General features: G+C 40.4%; 1 protein-coding gene across 5 annotated transcripts in view; it reads right to left on the bottom strand.

Annotated features, from left to right (window-relative positions):
* EPB41L4B (erythrocyte membrane protein band 4.1 like 4B) overlaps positions 1–18,163 on the bottom strand; it is a 256,800-nt gene that overhangs the window by 129,766 nt on the left and 108,871 nt on the right. For all 5 annotated transcript variants that reach the window (XM_048839325.2, XM_048839326.2, XM_048839328.2 and 2 more), the window contains exons 3-7: positions 16,825–16,867; positions 14,430–14,508; positions 10,383–10,427; positions 7,177–7,229; positions 2,979–3,099 (exon numbers count right to left, since the gene is read on the bottom strand). In XM_048839325.2, coding sequence (XP_048695282.2) covers positions 2,979–3,099; positions 7,177–7,229; positions 10,383–10,427; positions 14,430–14,508; positions 16,825–16,867 — 341 coding nt within the window. The remainder of the gene's footprint in view (positions 1–2,978; positions 3,100–7,176; positions 7,230–10,382; positions 10,428–14,429; positions 14,509–16,824; positions 16,868–18,163) is intronic.

The raw sequence follows: 18,163 nt of genomic DNA, 5'->3' as shown, positions 1-18,163 counted from the left end.
TGAGCGGTTGTATCGTGAACCTCTGTGACTGTTAATCACCAGACAGGAGAGAGACATTAATTAGTGAGAAGGGCTGATCTTAAACAGAAGGTGTTATGTCCTTCCCAAGAGACAAGCTCCATTGACACCAGACAGACTATTGTTTGTTGTTCTGCTCTCTCCCCCATAAAGATGAGTCATGCATGTGGAATCCTCCTCATCAGCTGAGTTTGCAGCTCAAGGCACAGGGTATGAAGGGATAAAACCCAGCAACATAGGTACCTCTATGCTGCTTGGACTCTGGGAGGCAAGGTTTTTTTAGGCATAAGCAAGAGACGGCCAGCTGCTGAGCCTGGGTTAGCCCTAAAGGACAGAGCTTGTTGATTTATTACCTTTTTAAATTTAAGAATACAACACACACACACACACACCTGCTTTAACCTTGTAAATAACTCTGTTCCCCCCCCCCATAAAATAAATCTTTAGATAGTTTATTATAAGATTGGCTACAAGTGCTGTCTTTGGGGTGAGATCTAAGGTGCAATTCACCTGGGGTAAGTGACCGGTCCTTTGGAACTGGAAGTAACTTGGGTATTGCTGTGACTCCTTGTGTAAAGGGCCATCTATCACAAAGGTACACTTATCTGGGGGGCGAAATAGATTGGACTACCCCAGGGGACTTGTCTGGGACTCCATATTAAGGCTGTTGTAGTGCTTGAGGAGTTTGCACTTGATAATTGGTTGGTGAAATCTAAGTATAGGACACACAACCCATTTGAGGTTTTTGCCCTGCCTCCTAACAGTCTGCCCTGAGGTTGATACTCATGCTCTTCAGTCATTGCAAGCAGCATTACATCCTCTTTGGGGCTGAGGTATAAATGACCAGGGAATCACATCCACCGCAGCTTGAAGGGAGGTTTTAGCCATGAGTCTACCTTCTTCAGTAAGGGTTTGGAATTGAGCCTTGTCCTCCTGGGGGAGTTTTAACTTGGAATTCCAGGAACTTTGTGTAGTCCATAAAAAAATATTTTGCTAACAGGACCTGGTAGTTAGAGATTCTGAACTGGAGGCTGATGGATATAAATACCTTCCTCCCCAGAAGGCTCAGGTGTTTAGCTCCCTTGTCCGCAGCAGTGGTTTTAGGGCGTTGCTATCTGGATCCTTCCATGGCTGCTTGTACTGCTAGGGAGTCAGGGGCTCAGTGGGAAAACAATAATTCTGCCCCTTTCCTGGGCACAAAGTAACACTTCTCAGCCCTTTTAGCCATAGAGATACAGGTTGCTGATGTATGCCATACCATTCTTGCTGGTTCCATACTGGCCTCATTCACTGGGAGGGCTACCTGATTGGGTCTGGGGGGCTGCTGAATATCCAAAAGTTTGTGCTGCGTATCTTGAACGTCTTCTAATGGGATCTGAAGTTCTGCTGCCGCCCTCTGCAATAGTTGTTGATATTGCCTATGGTCATCAGTCAGGAAGGGTGAATATGGGGCAATTGCCTCATCAGGTGAGGAAGAGGATATGCTTGTTGGTACCACCTGATCTGGCTCATCATCTTCCTCCTGCACATATTCCTGAGAAGCAAGATGCTGTTATCAAGGAGGAGAGGGACATTGTGCTGCTCTTGTCAAGTGCATGGATCTGCGTGTCATGCATAAGGATCCCCCCCACACCAACAGGGCCACTATGAGGATTCAAAGGCTGGTTGGGAGAGGGTGGTGGTGGTGGTAAGGCATTATATACAAGAAATCTCTTGGAGGGTAATCCTACCTGAGCCCAGGACAGGTCCAAGAAATTCTTGAAGTCCTGTCTATGCTAACCTCCCGAGGTAGGTGATGGTTCATCCTGGACATAGGATTCAGCAGATGAGAAAGCCAGCTCAATTAGCAGTACTGTCAATGACAGGGAGGAAGCTATGGCTCCTGGACAGACTAGGGGAGTAACTTCTCCTTGAGGTGGTTCCTTTTCTGGGATCAAAATGTAACTCAGAAGGATTGGGTCCAAGAGTAGAGGAGATTGTGGGCCCACAAAAATGAAGATATCCTCCAGGGTAGTGTATGTCTCAGTCTGTCCTGATGTTCTAGATGTTCCAGTTGTTGGTTTTTGCCAGATCTGCTGCCACAAGAGAGTGGTTGGTGGATCCCTATGGAGCTGGGCTGGTTCTGTCAGAGAAAGAGTCCCATCTAGAGCTCTTGGTTGGTACAGGTGGTACTGGTCCTTTGGCTTGCTAGACGCCACAGTCAGCTTCAGTGTCAGTTATTCCGTTTCCATTACCTCTAATTATCTCTTACTCCACTGGATTGCTGCCATGTAACTGGTTACAGTGGCAAATAGCACAGTACTACTGCAACAATCCAGACTCTTAACTGCTCCGAAGTTTTAGAAAAACTGCAGTGGCTAATACAATCTTCACAATTTCCAAAAGTCAAGTTCCCTTTGACCAAAGGAGGCTCAATATTTTGGGTTTAACATGAAGATGTCTGAGCTAAGACATGTCTCAATTTCATCCTCATCCAAACACCCCCCCCCCCCAAAAAAAAAAAAAAAAACAGTGTGGGAGGGTTGGATTTAGGCTTCTGGTTTGATACCAAATACCTGAAATCTTTGAAAGATTGAGTGTGTGGGCAAAAATAGATCTCTGAAGGTGCTACCTTAAGTACAAATTAAGTGAAGGAGTCTTGCTTGCTTAAGTGAAGGAGTCTTGGAAGGCATGAAAATTCTCACTTGTGGAAAATGAACTCCTTGAACACAGGTCAAGGAGAAAAAATGGAGCCAAAGTGCTGAAACTTACAATTAACTTAACCACACAACCCTGTCTGATGTTAATGCCTGCCACTTTTTTTTTAAAAGGGGTTCTAGATGTCTCTAGAAAACCCCTAAAACAACACACATTGAGACTGTTTGATCCCAAAACGGGGGTCTATGCAGCAATATTTGATTTTGGAGAAGAAACTCTTGTGTAACTTTATTATAACTGACACCACCACACAGGTACCATACCTGCACTCTTTCCATTTCTGAAAGATATCAAATTCCATAGCTTCAGTCTGGTTTGGTGTAAATCTGAATTCAGACACTAGTTCTGGTGTGTGTTCTGGGTGCTCACACTCTCCAAGTTCAGCTGGAATCATTCAGAAAGCCAGAAAAAAGTCACTCTGTCATCACAACATTAAAAACAACTTGCTTCTACAAAGATATTTCCATATCCCCATTTAGCACACCTACTGAAGAAGCTTTAGAATATACATTTGTTGTTGTCATCTGTATGAGTACTTAAGTTCTGCCATCTCAAATTACAAATCAGACTAGAAACTCTGTAGGAAAGTTTAGGACACAGATTCAGAATTCTAAACACATGAAATGCTGCTACTTCTTGCATTTAAGGGATTTCCAGAGGACTATAATTTCAGATCAAATGCACTACTTTTACATACAAGGTTATTCTGCATTTTCCTTTAATTGAAACATATTTTTTTCATCACTAAGTAGTGTTTCCCATGATCGCATATTTCTTCCCATATTGTATATATGGAAATGTAAAGATACAGTAGCTAGTGTCAAGAAATTGATTATAGCATTTTCTAAACCCCCAACACTATCATAATATTCATGTCTGTAGTATATATTTGGGAAGAGATTTTTTTTGAAGGCATAGATTGAGGCTGGTATTGATCCTGCAAGGTGCTGAGAACCCTTGCATTGAACTAAGAACCCTACTGAATTGAGCCCCTACCTCCTATACACTGGTGAGAAATTTCCCATGTGGTTCCACGAATGTCTGACCTATACAAATAATTTGCAATTTAACTGCTTCAGTACTGTTTAACAAATATGCAGCAAACATGCATCCCCAATGCTACCACATACAAATGACACATGCCTATATATGTACTAATGTTCGTGCTTTAATGGGTATTTTTAGTAAAAGTGATGGGCAGTAAACAAAAATTCATGGCCCGTGACTTGTCCATGATTTTTACTATATGCCCCTAACTAAAATTTGGGCTGGAGGACCATGGGTGCTCTGGGGCGGGAGGGAAGGGGTGGTCTGGGGGCACCGTGGGTGCTGAGTGGGATCGCATGGAACCCCTGCTGTTGTGGGGGAGGAGGTGGGTGGTGGTGCGAAGCCTGGGACCCCTGCTGGCGCCGGAGGGTATGTGCGCATTCGGGCTGTGCCGTGCAGCCTGGGACCCATGCTGGAAGGGGGGGGGGGGGGAGGCGGCCGTGCGGGATCCCCGCTGGTGCTGGGGGGGGGAGGGGAGGGCTGTGACCCAGGACCCCTGCTGGTTGAGCGGGAACCACAGCCAATGGGAGCTATGGGGGCAGCACCTGTGGCCGCGAGCACCATACACAGCCCTCTGGCCCCTCAGCCTAGAAGCTGCAGGGATATGCTGGTGGAAGCTGGCGAGCCCCCCTCCCCCCAGATAAGCACTGCCCTGCACCACAACCCCCTGCCCCAGCCCTGAGCCCTCTTCAACACACCCAAACTTCTGCTGCTGGCCCAGGGGCTGCCCAGCTCAGGTAGCCCCTGAATCAGCAAGGGCTGCTGCAGAAGTCACGGAAAGTCACAGAATCCGTGACTTCCGTGACAGACACGCAGCCTTATTTATAATGCATCTGTGTTCCTGCTGCTATGAACAACAAAGGAATTAAGAAAGTCAGTTCTGTTGAAGAAAATCTACTATCGCTTCATGTGAACATTACACATAAAAGTTGCAGAAATACAGAATAGAAAGACTATTTACATGGAAAAATAGTCTTTTTGAAGATAAAAAATGATAATGATTTATTTTAACTGATCAAGGACACCCAGATTAATTGTTAGCTGACAATTACATTTATGACCAAATAGATTAAATTTATGACCAAATTTTAGGGTTCCTAAAATATTAAATATCATGAGATCCATTGACCTTCATCTAAAATGAAGCTATCATTATCACGTGTACATTTTTTGTTCAACAGTATTTTCCAATGTGAATTACAACAGTAAAACATATACACAAGTTTTCAGAGACATTTGACAACTCTTGCTGCTGCTTTGTGTCTGAGAGAAGTCAGAAGCCTCTGACATAGATGCTGATCAGGATAAATCAGCAGAGCCAGATATGTACATTCAACTTCCCTGGCCGGTTCAACAGAAAGCAAATTTGTTGACATTTGAGGCATAATCCTAGGCCCATATCTTTTCACTGGAGGTTCAGGGGTGAGGATGGCTTATTTTGGAGCTTGTTCTTTTTTATATACATACTGTAATCTAAAAATTACGTACCTGCATTCTAACACGCGTAAATAGGCAAATTATTAAAAAAAAATGCACCAACTGGTGGATGCATTTTAAAATGAGGTAGCTACCCAGATGTCTTTAAAAAGTGTACAATTATTTCACCTGTAGAGACACCACAGTCTCTTTAATGTAGAACGAAAAATAAATTTGTAATAGGATTTTATAATGTGAGAATGCAAACACCGACAATTTTGAGGTATTTAAAATATATTAGAAAGAATTCACTTGTTGGTTTCAATTAATAGTCAGAAATGCAGCTGGTTAAGTGAATTGTGTTAGAATGACCTTAAATATAGTTTAACATATTGTACCAATTATTTTAGATGAAATAAAACCAAACTTTAAATACTATATAAGAAGAGGAAGTTGCAATACAGGAGAATTCTAAAGCAGCTACAAAAGCATGAATAGATGCTTCTCTCCAGATTTTTCTTTACAAAAGTACAATTTACATCCCAAAGATGACAGAAAATGCCAGCTTTTAAGGCAGTTAGTTGAAACAATGTAATAATTAAACTAATAGAACAATATTATTCAAAAACCAGCCATAACGGTGAAGTAAAAACAGAGTCTTGATTAACAGAAAGAAACTGGCTCTCATTTAAAATGATTAACACACCAATTCCTAGTAACCTGCACTTTTATCATCCTGCTCACCCTTAAAAAAGCCGAAATAAAAGATACATTTAAATTTAGGGTGAAGTTTAAACTATTGAGGAGGGAATAATCATTTTACAGTTCTTTAAATGCCTCTGCTTATTTACAAGTCTCCAATATCAATGTAAAAGAAAGAAATATACAAGAAATGATCCAAAAATTGCAATTCTAATACCTGCAGAGAGCCAGAATTCAATATTACAGTGCTAATATATGACATTATTTTAGAGAAAACTACTATAAGTACCTCCAAATAGAGAAAAATTAATTGAATCAAAGAAAAAATATGCCATCACCATTTATAAATACTTTGTTTTGACATACAGTTTTTAAAATATTGGTTTTGATACCTGATGATAAAAATTTCTTCTAGGATACTGGTAATGCCGTAAATGGATGACCTGCTCTACTCCTTTTCTTAGTAGAGATATAATTCTCCATATCTTTGATTATTGGAACTGTAGATATGTCAAGCTGTTCTATGAACAGTTCTCCTGGTCTAAAATTGGGATGTAGTTACCAATGCTTGTGATATTTCTAGAGTCCACAGACAAAAATGAGTGCATAACAATTTGAAGCTAATGTGGACTCTGGACTTTAACCTGGAAGGTCCATGTTGAGAGAGTAAAGAAGCAATATGAATGAAAAGAAAAGGGAGTAAATAATTCCTTTATCATCTTTGTGTACATACACAGTATGAACAAAACTGTGCAATATGCATCACAATTTCATGGGAAATGATACTACTTTTGCCTGCTCTTGTCTTCCCTGAATTTTGTTCCGAATTCTAGGTTGAATTGAACCCAAAATTTCATAGTCAATCTAATCCAAAACCACAAATTGGTCCCTATCTTTGAATCTGGGCCATAAATTCCTCCCAAAACACTCAATCGGAAGGATCCAAAGCCCACTATATTTAATGGAAAGACTTCTTTTGACCTCAATGGACTTTGGACCATGCCCAATATTAGGCCTATGGTCACTCAAGCCATGGAACAGAATTTCAAAACAATGAACTTTAACTGAGTTTCATTACAAAAGTTTCACAAATGTCTGATTGTGAGTCAGAGATTCTAAAACTCAGCAAATTTGTGACACTAATTAATGACTAACCACAATAAAAATAGCTGCCACTTAAACAATGTACTGTCAATTTGTGCCTATTCATGACAAAAGGGAAAAATATGTGAAGAAATTGTTGGTCAACTTTTTAAAATAAACGTTGATGCAAATTATTTCTAAATAGTCACATACCTTGAAGACATAGAGCTGCTAGTTCCACAGCAGTATCATACGGACATTTCAGTCTTTAAAGAGACAAAATAAATAATAAAAATATGCACATTTCTTAACTTATACTTTATATAAGCCCTTTCTCCAGAAAAAAAATAAAAGAGTTCAACAGTCTAACTGAAAATAAAATATTAACTCAAAAGTATCAAGTAAATTGCACGATATTTAGATCATTCAAATATAATATTGTAGAACTGATCAATGAAATTGTTTTTAATTGCAAAAAGAAAAGGAGTACTTGTGGCACCTTAGAGACTAACCAATTTATTTGAGCATGAGCTTTCGTGAGCTACAGCTCACTTCATCGGATGCATACCGTGGAAACTGCAGCAGACTTTATATACACACAGAGAATATGAAACAATACCTCCTCCCACCCCACTGTCCTGCTGGTAATAGCTTATCTAAAGTGATCATCAGGTGGGCCATTTCCAGCACAAATCCAGGTTTTCTCACCCTCCACCCCCCCACACAAATTCACTTTTGTTTGGGGGGGTGGAGGGTGAGAAAACCTGGATTTGTGCTGGAAATGGCCCACCTGATGATCACTTTAGATAAGCTATTACCAGCAGGACAGTGGGGTGGGAGGAGGTATTGTTTCATATTCTCTGTGTGTATATAAAGTCTGCTGCAGTTTCCACGGTATGCATCCGATGAAGTGAGCTGTAGCTCACGAAAGCTCATGCTCAAATAAATTGGTTAGTCTCTAAGGTGCCACAAGTACTCCTTTTCTTTTTGCGAATACAGACTAACACGGCTGTTACTCTGAAACCTGTTTTTAATTGTTCACTTTATTAATATAACTTCATAAGCAAAGTTTTATGAATGAAACAACATTCATTCATAAAACCGGTTACCCCAATAACTGGCTAATTGAGTTTCACTTTCAGTCCAATTGTTGCTTAAATCGCTGAAACTTACACTGTTTCATCATTGTAACTTCTGCTCGCTGTTTGCTATTCATTATACTTGTCTATATTGTAACTTCTGCTCACTGTTTACCATTCCTTACACTTGTCCATATTGTAACTCTAACTCCATTTTAATTTGTCCCAAACTCCATTTTAAAATGCTCACTTCATTTTGTAAAAGCTTGCTGCAACCTTCATTTTTGCAAACTAAAAAAAATTAGTTTAGTTTAGATGTGTGAATGAGGTATGTATGGATGATGGAATCAACCTCCAGCCCCAGCCTGTCCTGATGAAATAAAGTGTAAACACCGAAGGGCTGAAGATGCAGACAACAGTAAGTAAGAGGAAGTAAGACAAAGTAAGAGGAGTCCACCCTCAAAAGAAAAGAACAAAAGTACAACTGAAGAAACATCAAAGCCAGGTCCTAGGCTGAAAGTCATGTCTGCAATTGACGGGTGATCAATCACACCGAACCCAGAGGCAGCGTGACACAGCAAAACCTATGGACTCTGGATTCAAACTAAAGCTGGAGATGGAAGACTTTGAAGGGTAACATTCTGCTGCCAACGTGGAAGGGCACCTGTGCATGCGCAACAGAGACCCAGCTCTTCCTTGTGCCTGGCTTTCCTGGCTAGTTAGCTGCCAAAAGCTATGAACCCAAGTCACGAACTCAAGCTACATTCAGGACTAGTTAACTATACAGCAGCTGCAGATCCTGTGTGTGTGTGTATGAACGAACGTGTAAATGAACATGAAACTGAATGAAATGTTATAGCTATAACTGACTGCCTACTATGATTCTTTTTGTATTCACAGCAAATGTGACATTTTGTCTTATCCCCTTAAATAAGATCCTGCTGGTTTTTATTTTATTGGTATAACAATATTTCCATTTAAATAAGCTTAATTTACAAGTTAGTAATAAAGGTAATTATTTCTTAGTTTAGTAATTTCTCATTAATACTGAAAACATGATACGCTCAACTATAAATCATGTTTAAACAAATATTGAAAACATTAACCCAGAAGAAGAAAATAGGTGGTACTCCTACAATGGATTCTAGGATTAAATATTTTTCTTTATAAATCTTTTAAAATAAATATATCTATAATTTATCTATCTACCTCACAAATGCACAATTACATTGTCAAAAAGAATAAGGCTGCAAAAACCATATTTTTTACAAGTAAGAAGCGTTGACACTATTATCGAGTGTTTTTTCCACTCCCTTGCATCTGTCATACTGACAAGTATGGCAAGCTCACATTACATTTTAAATAATCATACAGATCAAGACATTCTTTGCCCTAATTATACACAGAGTATAATCGTTTTCCCATTTGTATGTGCCACTTGTTCTGTTGTGTAATAAATAATAAACTTCTGGTTAAGATTGAAACCTTCTAATATCCTAAAAACCACAATATTTACTGTACTTTAGCTATTTATTAACCAAATCTTTTTCATGCTCTTCTATGTCTGAAGAAATGAGCAATTTTAAGAGGACTGTGTCCTTTGTGTAAGAATTATTTCTCTAACCAAATGAAGTATGAGGTTTCTCTTCTGGAACTTGCTACTTGGAAATTAAAATCATGTATACTCTCTCTCTCTTTTTTAAACATACACAACACAATGTCCAGTTTCACCACCATATAGTGTTCAAATTAAGAGCTCTCAGGGCTTCTCAGTTTCTTTTAAGGGTCTTATTTTGACTATTTCTCATTTCAATTTCAAATCTGATATTGACAAATGTGTAAGGTAACAGGATACCTACTATGATTCATATACGTTTTTTTATTTTAATCATGTTGTATGAGTGTATTTTAAATTTTTGAATATTTAAGAATGGCTACGTGCAGCATAATGCTCACTTACAATTAAATCTGTAACACACAAATAGCCATTAAGGATAAGTGAATGGTTAAAGTTTGACACAGAAAGCTCCGCATAATATTGCATGCATAGATATATTTCTATCACCTTGTGACCAAATGAAAAAGTTCTTATTCCACTAGATTTTATTAATTTGGTTATGATTAATGTATGTGTATACATTTCCGTATTCTAATGGAAAAAGAAAAATGTACAAGAGAACACTGGATCAGTAAATGCAATTTACAATTCCTTATATACTTCTTTGAATAACAGAAAGGATCAGAAAGGGCTTATGGGCTTAAAGTAATACTTTTAACCCTTATAGTGGTGCTCTGTTACTTACACTTTAAGCTAGGTTACAGGAACAAAAATGTACTTACTTTCCTGAAAGAATGTCTTGTCGGAGCTGTAATACAAACAGGTACCTAACAAATACATTAAATAAATAAATATAAACAAACCACCAAACGCATACAGAGTCATCTTTTTAGCCCTCATCTCTTCGTCAAGAGTACGTGCTTAGTCAAGACATTTCCATAAACTGATTTTGTAAGTTATATGAGCCTTCAGGATCAATTACAAAGAACACTGCACACACTTGGTAGATGCTAAGTACCCTTAACTCTCATTGAAGTCAGTGGGAGTTCAGAACATTCTACACCTTGGAGGATTGCTCAGCATATTGCAGGATGAAGTCGTAAAGCTGCATTTCAGGAACCCATCCTTATTTAAGACAGCACTGAAAGCATGTACTCAGCTTTGAGCACGGAGCCTTAATTCTACTGAAGCCCACACTTAAGTGCTGTCCTGAACTGCAGCCTAAATGAGCTATGAAGTCTAAAGGCAATTATGGCTTTATTTTAAAAATCAGAAGAGCTTTGAATGAGAGAAGAACAAAGATTCCATGATGAGTGGAGATAGAAACTAAATAGGTAGGCATATCTTTGGTTCTTACATGGCCTTCATTGCTATAGCGTGTAGGGGTATGTCTACCCTGTAACGCAAGCCGTGCTTGAGCCCGAGCTCATGGATAACTGATCAAGCCTTTTGCAAAGCAAGCTGCTTCCTGGTAATGTGTAGGGTGGGCAGTGAAGTTTTCCCACAGTGCAACATGGTTCTAGGGCTAGAGCGGCCACATTTTGGGGGAAAGGGGCGGGTGCTAGGTACTCTGGGATTTGGTGACATTGACTAGGGTCTGCACACTGTAGTGTGGACACCAGAGCCCTAGGTTCAAGCATGAGTTAGAAAGGTCTTAACGTAGGGTTAAAATACAACGTAGACACTCAAGCCCAGAGTTCCCTAACACAGGTCAGTTGACTCAAGTCCCACTAACCCTGAACTTACACTGCAGTGTAGACATACCCTACATGCCTCACAAACTTTAACTGTAAATAAACTCCCTAACTCAGAGATCCTCATTTTGCAGATGGGGATGTGGAGGCACAGAGAGATCAAGTGACTGACCAAGGCCACACAGGGGGTCTGCGGCGGAGCAGGTAACTGAATCTGCATCTCCCAGACTAATGCCCTATCCACTTGCCACTCTTTCCTAAGCCTGAGGATTCCTTTGTTTTATTTTTATTAAAACAAAGGTTTGTGGATTGGGAAAAATCACAACCACCTTGCTGTCTGGGGCATCTCACCTGGCTTTTCCTGCCCCCACCCCACCCAGCAATCTCACACTGAGGGCTAGTAGAGCATCTGGTGTAGATGCTCTATGCTGACAGGCGAGAGCTCTCCTGTCGGTATAATAAATCCACCTCCATAAGAGGTGGTAGCTAAGTCGGCAGGAGATGCTATCCCACTGATATAGCTCTGTCTACACCTGCACTTAGGTCAGCGTAAATTACGTCGCTCTGGGGGTGGCTTATTCACACCCCCAAGTGAAATAAGTTATACCAACATGAGTGGTAGTATAGACCAAGCCAAAATGCTCCTGCCTTGGGTATTCTGGAGCAGGGTGTCCTTCTTTGAGGTTAGGGGATGACAGGGGCTGCCCCCGCCCCAGCCTCTCCTGCCCCCACTCCCACTGAGGGGTGAGTTAAGAGGTGAATGAAATGAGTAAGACATCTGGGCTCAAAGCAGCATGATGCATGTCTCCAGTCTTCAAAAAGAAGAGCGTAGCAAACGTCTCTATTCTTTTCTCTACTGGCACTGAAGGACATGTTGGGAACAGAATAGGAAGGATCAGGCACCGTGAGTCACCAGCACCTTGCGACGAACAAACTAATTTTTCACATTCATGTGTTTGGGAGATTGTGAGCTGACCTTTCAATGTTTAGAAGACTGAATCAGTTCAAAACAGACAGGGGAACAGGAACCAAAGGCATGTTTAGGAAGCTTTTCTGTGTGCTATGCAGCAGAAAAGCTCATGGAAAAAGAGTAGGGGTCAGAATTTTACACATGCCTAACTTACATACACAGCTGATACCTGGGTTGCCACTTACATGTCAGTATTTGTATATGTAAAAGTAATTGTGCACCACCACAGGAATCTGGGCTTAGAAAATCTGTCCCTACTATTTTGCTCCAGGATTTCAAAATAACATGAATGCTGGTAAATTTTGGGGGGGAATAATCCAGGCAATACCACCACTTTGCTAGCCCGAGGAATATTGCAACTCTCTCCACACCTGACTCCCTGTTATTTCCTTTTTCTGTGCAAGCCTACTATTGCATCTCAGTTTCTGGTATCCCACTTCAAGGAGCAAAATACATTCTTCAAAAGAAACAACCCATTGTTATTCTGACTAAAACTAATGAAGCCCTGTACACAAAAATGCCAGCAGATGCCTTCCTTGGTGCATTAAATTTTAAGAAATGTCATCACTTCCCCATAAAAGTGTTAACTGTGACCACATTATTTTTACAGCCTCAAAAGGCATCTGCTAAAAATATCTTTATACAGGACAAAGATCTAGTGTAATTTCTTCTTCAATTAGCTCATTTTGTTACCACTATAAATCTTCCCCCCATTCCCTGCACTGAATTTGCACCTGCTGTCCTGGTCTCTTACCTAATTCTACAGAATGCTGGGAAATGCAACTTAGCCAGAGTGGAGGTTCATTAAAAAAAAATTAGAATGACAAAGAGTGTCTGTATCTCTATTGTAAAATGTTTTTTATATATCATCCTACGTAATGTAACTATGAATCTTCTCATTACACATACAGATGCCTCATCCTTTTAGGAATCCTACTGAACTCTTGAACTCAATTATATCAGTGGCAGTGAGTTCCATAGGTTAATTATGGACTGTACTGATAAAAGGCCACGCTTTTTCATTTATTGCTATTGCAGTAATTGGTAACGTATATTAAGGCTTCTATGGAAGTTTCAAAGTAAGTAAGTGGGCAATTACAATTAGCTCATTAATCTTGTGGCACAGTAGTCAAAGTAGTACTTAATCACTGCATCAGAAAAGGAAATAGTAAACAGAGGTCTGCTGACTAAAAGTTTCTTATAAAGAAACTACAAAATTATCAATATAATCTTTAAAGAGCATGGTGGAAACAGCTTGGCCCAATTAGCAATGCAGAGCAAATTAAAAAAAACCACCAAGAAGCTCCAAATTGTCAGAAACAGAAAAATGACAGCAGGAAGGGGTACAAAATAATTAGACACACAATTTGGCCTGACTAGAAGAGTTGGGAGGAATGGGAAGTGCAAAAATAGGCAATTCCCCCCTTCTTCTGAATTGTGGGAGAGCTCCTCACTTAACAAGTATGGAATGTTCTCAAAGACCACAGGTCATCCACAGCCTCAACACAATGATAAGAAGTCCCTACAGGATGAATGGTCACCGAACAGCTTCCATTAGTGCAGGGAGACTGTGAACAAGTGGAGGGGGACTTGGGGGGGGGGGGGGGTAGAGAAGATTGAGCTGTTTGCATTGCTCCCAATCCTCCCAAAATTCTGCTGATTTTGGGTCTCTCTTTGACCCATTTGACTTTTATTTGATCACCTCCACATTTCACAGCAGAGAAGAGCACAGAGCCCAGCTGTTGGCATTATACATTGGAAACCCCCTTCCATCCCCCCACCCACCATGGGTTTGACAGGCAATACACTGCTGCAGAGAGTCCTCCTTTTCCAGGTTCAGCTCCTACCCACCCAGTCACGGCTCCCTTTCAAGAGTCACAAAACCTAAAACACACGGAGAGTGGGAGGGAAATACCACTGACCCATCTGCCTCTCCATCCAAAAGCACCTGAGAGGCCAAAGCAACAGGTTTGGGCAAAAAATGGAAAGGGGAGCGTATGGCCCTTAGACTGTCATAAAACACCAACTAGAAGATTGAATATGATGCCTGTTCTACCAAGGAAGCACATATAACCCACATTCCTCCCTCCCCCACAGTTTAATCCCCAAATACCTTATACACCCCATTGTCAGACATCAGTTTAGCAATCAAAATTATTTCCTACCTTGTAAACTCCTCGTGAAGGTTGTTCGGTTCTGATGAGTAATATTTAATTCGGAAATGCAAAGTGTACGGAGGTCCAACTGTATATACAAAGATTCAAAACAGAAGTTTACACAGGTTTGGTGATCCCATAGAGCAAGAAAAATTTAACACAAAGTAATTATATTTTAAAGTATCCTCATCACAGTAACATTAAACTTGTGTCTTAAATTAAAACTATTTACAACAAGAAATAATTATGTGCCCGTTGTGAGCATTTTAGTGTGCTACCACAGCCAATATAATAAGAAATTAAGCCATGGCTCATTTGTCAAAGAAATATTTGTCCAAAAAGATGTGCCTTGCACTGTGCTGGGAATGTTGGAAAAATTCAAGCTCTGATGGCCATGAGAGAGTAACCTCCCCACCTTAGTTCTCAAGCTAAAAAGGTTCAGCAAATACACTTTTGCTGATTTGGGCTATCATGGTGCAGGTCTGGCTAAAGTATATCTTCCAGAAAGGCATCCAGTCTTCGTTTGAAGACATTAAGAAATGGAGAATCCACCACCTTTCTATCTAGGTGCTTATATGACGACAATCACCACTGTAGTTTCTGAATGCCTATTGATCACTCAATCTACTAGGCAGATGGGCAGCCAAAAGCTGCACTAGTTGAAGCTTTAAAATTGTCTTCAGGGGTAACCCCAAGAAGAGGTGTTTCAGAAGTCAAAACCACAGGTGACAAAGTTGGCCGGTGAGATCTACCTCCTCAAGGCACTGCCTCTTAACACTAGCCGCTGCTGGTGGAAAAATAAAGCCATATGCACCACTGTCCAAAGACAACAGAGGACCCAAACTTCTTCACAAATGCAAACCACTTTGGCAAGAAAAGGACATATTGTGCTGAGAGATGGAGCTACTACAACCCCCATGAAGTTGCTTCCCCACTGCCTTCTCTAGTATGGGTCTGAGCCAGCTTGTTCTCATACAATCCCCTAACTGGGCCAGACACCGTGAAAGCAATGAAACTAAATCTGTTAAAAATGCCCTGTGCAGAAAATATTTGATTCTTCCCTCTAGAATCATTTTCTCTTTTCCTTGGCATATCAGAGAATAAGCACTTGCTGATCATGTATCCAAGTACAGAGAAGCAGGTTGAGATGTCATGAAAAGGTGAGGTCAATTCAAGCACCAGAGCTATCAATGGCAATGGACCCTAAATTTCTTCACAATCTACCCTATTAGCCTCATACACACAAGAAGTGGTAAGAGTGAAAGCATAGTGCCCCGCAGGCCTTGCATGAAAGGGCCACTCAAAGTGGGTGAGCAGCTCCCTCTGAGAAAGGAAAGAACAGAGAGCACTAAAGAAAAACCTGTGTCCACTCCTTCCAGATCTTGAAAATTGGTCAGTAGCATCTTATGATCAGCCATACCTACAGTAATTGTTAGATCTCATAAAATCAACATGGACACCTAGCCTATGTCCATTGCTAGCAGACATTTACTGCCCAAGGATACTATTGCTGTCTACATATCATACCCAGACCTGACTCCAGATTAATAGGGATCGATGAAGCTGGAGAAATCAGATGAACACGGATGTTTCAAGGGACAGTTTATTGAGCCAGGGTTGAATCATAGTTTAAGGTAGTTAGCAGCTTTACCCTCTCCCAAAGGAAAGAGTTAACAATCCCTGTCAGTAATGGTCTCAGGACCGCCTCTCTTGGCATCCACTTGCCACCAATGACATGAGTTCAGCTCACAAAAATCCAGACATATCCAGGACCTATGTACATTAAACCAGGTGAAAGTACACCAGTGAAGATGCAAGGGGAGGCAGCAGAGGCTACCTGGACACGAAACTCAAAGGACTTCTGCAGCTTCCAACAGGAACTGCCAACCCTCGGGTCCCTCCTGCCACCGTTCCTTCTTTTCCAGGCCAATTTCCCCATCTAATTTAGGGGTCACAAGAAAGGGGAGTGCTTCTTCCTACTCTCCCCCACGCCTCCAACTAATATTAACAGGCACCTAGGAGAAATCACATAAGCTTTTCTAAGCTGATATTTGTCTGCTGAATCTATTAGCAGCAACCTAAGCTGATGCTTGCTCCCCAGCCCTGGTTTATGACAAAGTAACTCCAGGCAGGAGGAAGGGACTTTTGGCATCAACAAAAGTGGTAAATAAAAATCATATTTAAAGGAGAGAGTTGAAGATTGGTGCATTACTCATTGGTCCATTACCCTTGCTTTTATACAAAAAGGTTTCACCAGGCAGCCAACCATTAACATGAATCCATTGTCTGAGAAATATTCACTATATTACGGAAACATTTGGAGCCTCACAATCATGTTCACAAATACTCTAAACTGAACTCTTAGGGGAGGAATAAAATAAACTTGTGGACCGATGTTACTTACTTTTTATTTGCTTCTTAATTGGTTTAGAATGGTCCAGCCAGTGCTAAAAAAAGAAAACCTGTGTTTAAAAGTAATTCATTTTCAAGATTTTACTGGTATTTTACTAATAGAGCACAAATTCATTTAAAGGAAGGTGAAAGCAAAGACTTCCATATCTATCTGGTAATCTTTTATGGCTGTTTTCACTAGAAAATGTTTTTTGAACACACACACACAGAGCTCAGGTGCCTATCTTATCAGTAAAACGGGACCTTAAAAGTTAAACACACCCATGGGAGCTTCCTCCTTGTGAGGCACAACCCAATTAGTAGTGAAAGGCTGTAAAAACAAACATACAATTACAGTGGGATGTAGGGAATGAAGGTTTTCCTCAAACTCTGGGCCCAATGCTTTAACCGTTACTCATGACCCTCTGAAGGCAGCCAATTGTCTGGTTCAATCCCACTCAGTGGCACTCCCGTATGGCTCCCTCCGCTTCTCTGTATTTCTCCACCCACTCTGTGGTTCTCTCAAGCTCAGAGTCTAAGGCCTATTCCACCCTTAAAACTTTTGCTGGTATAGCAATGTCAGTTAGGAGTGTGATTATTTAAAAAAAACAAACAAAACAAAAAACAAAACAAAACAAAAAAACCCCATTTTATACTGGAAAAAGCCCTTATGGAAACGAAGTTATACTGGCAAAAAAGTGCCTTTGATGGTATAGCTTATTTTGTTCTGGGAACCGGTATGAGCTACACCAAAAAAAGCACTTGAGCCAATATAAACTCTGTCTACACAAGGACGCTCTGCTTTACTGGCAAACCTTTTCCAGTGCAGACTAGTCCTAAGTTTTATACTGTTCCTGTACAGTGCCCAGCGTGAATCATCATGCCCGAATGAGGCATCTGGGTGTGTTACCAAAATATAAATATTAAATTATGAGAACTTGTCGAGATAGTCCCCTCACTAAATTGCAGAAGATAATTTGGGCCACCTTACCATAAGACAAATTCTCTTCCCATTTTTTGCTGTTTATTTAAAAACATATAAAATAAATTAATAAGACCAGTAAGTTTGAAGCAGCAACATTCAGAAAAAGAAGCCTGTTCCTTTTGCTTGCTTTTCTTGTTGGGGCATTTCCATTCTATATTAAGCAAAAGCAGAATCAGAGTGAATACTTGGTATTCAATAGATTCTCCTCTGCTTTTGCTAAATGCATGTGAAAATAATTAATAAAATAGCACAACCACAGTTTTATTCTGGATGCCTTAATTGAAAGCAAAATTTATGCAACAGCTAGTTGTAAAAAGTGTATTTTAAAAGTTTGCCAACCCATAACCCAAATAGCAAATAAATTCCC

Source organism: Caretta caretta, chromosome 2 (genome assembly GCF_965140235.1).
Source record: "Caretta caretta isolate rCarCar2 chromosome 2, rCarCar1.hap1, whole genome shotgun sequence".
In the NCBI taxonomy this organism is placed as follows: Eukaryota; Metazoa; Chordata; order Testudines; family Cheloniidae; genus Caretta; species Caretta caretta.
Note: the sequence above shows the minus strand (reverse complement) of the source record. Positions and strands in the feature narration are given on the sequence as shown.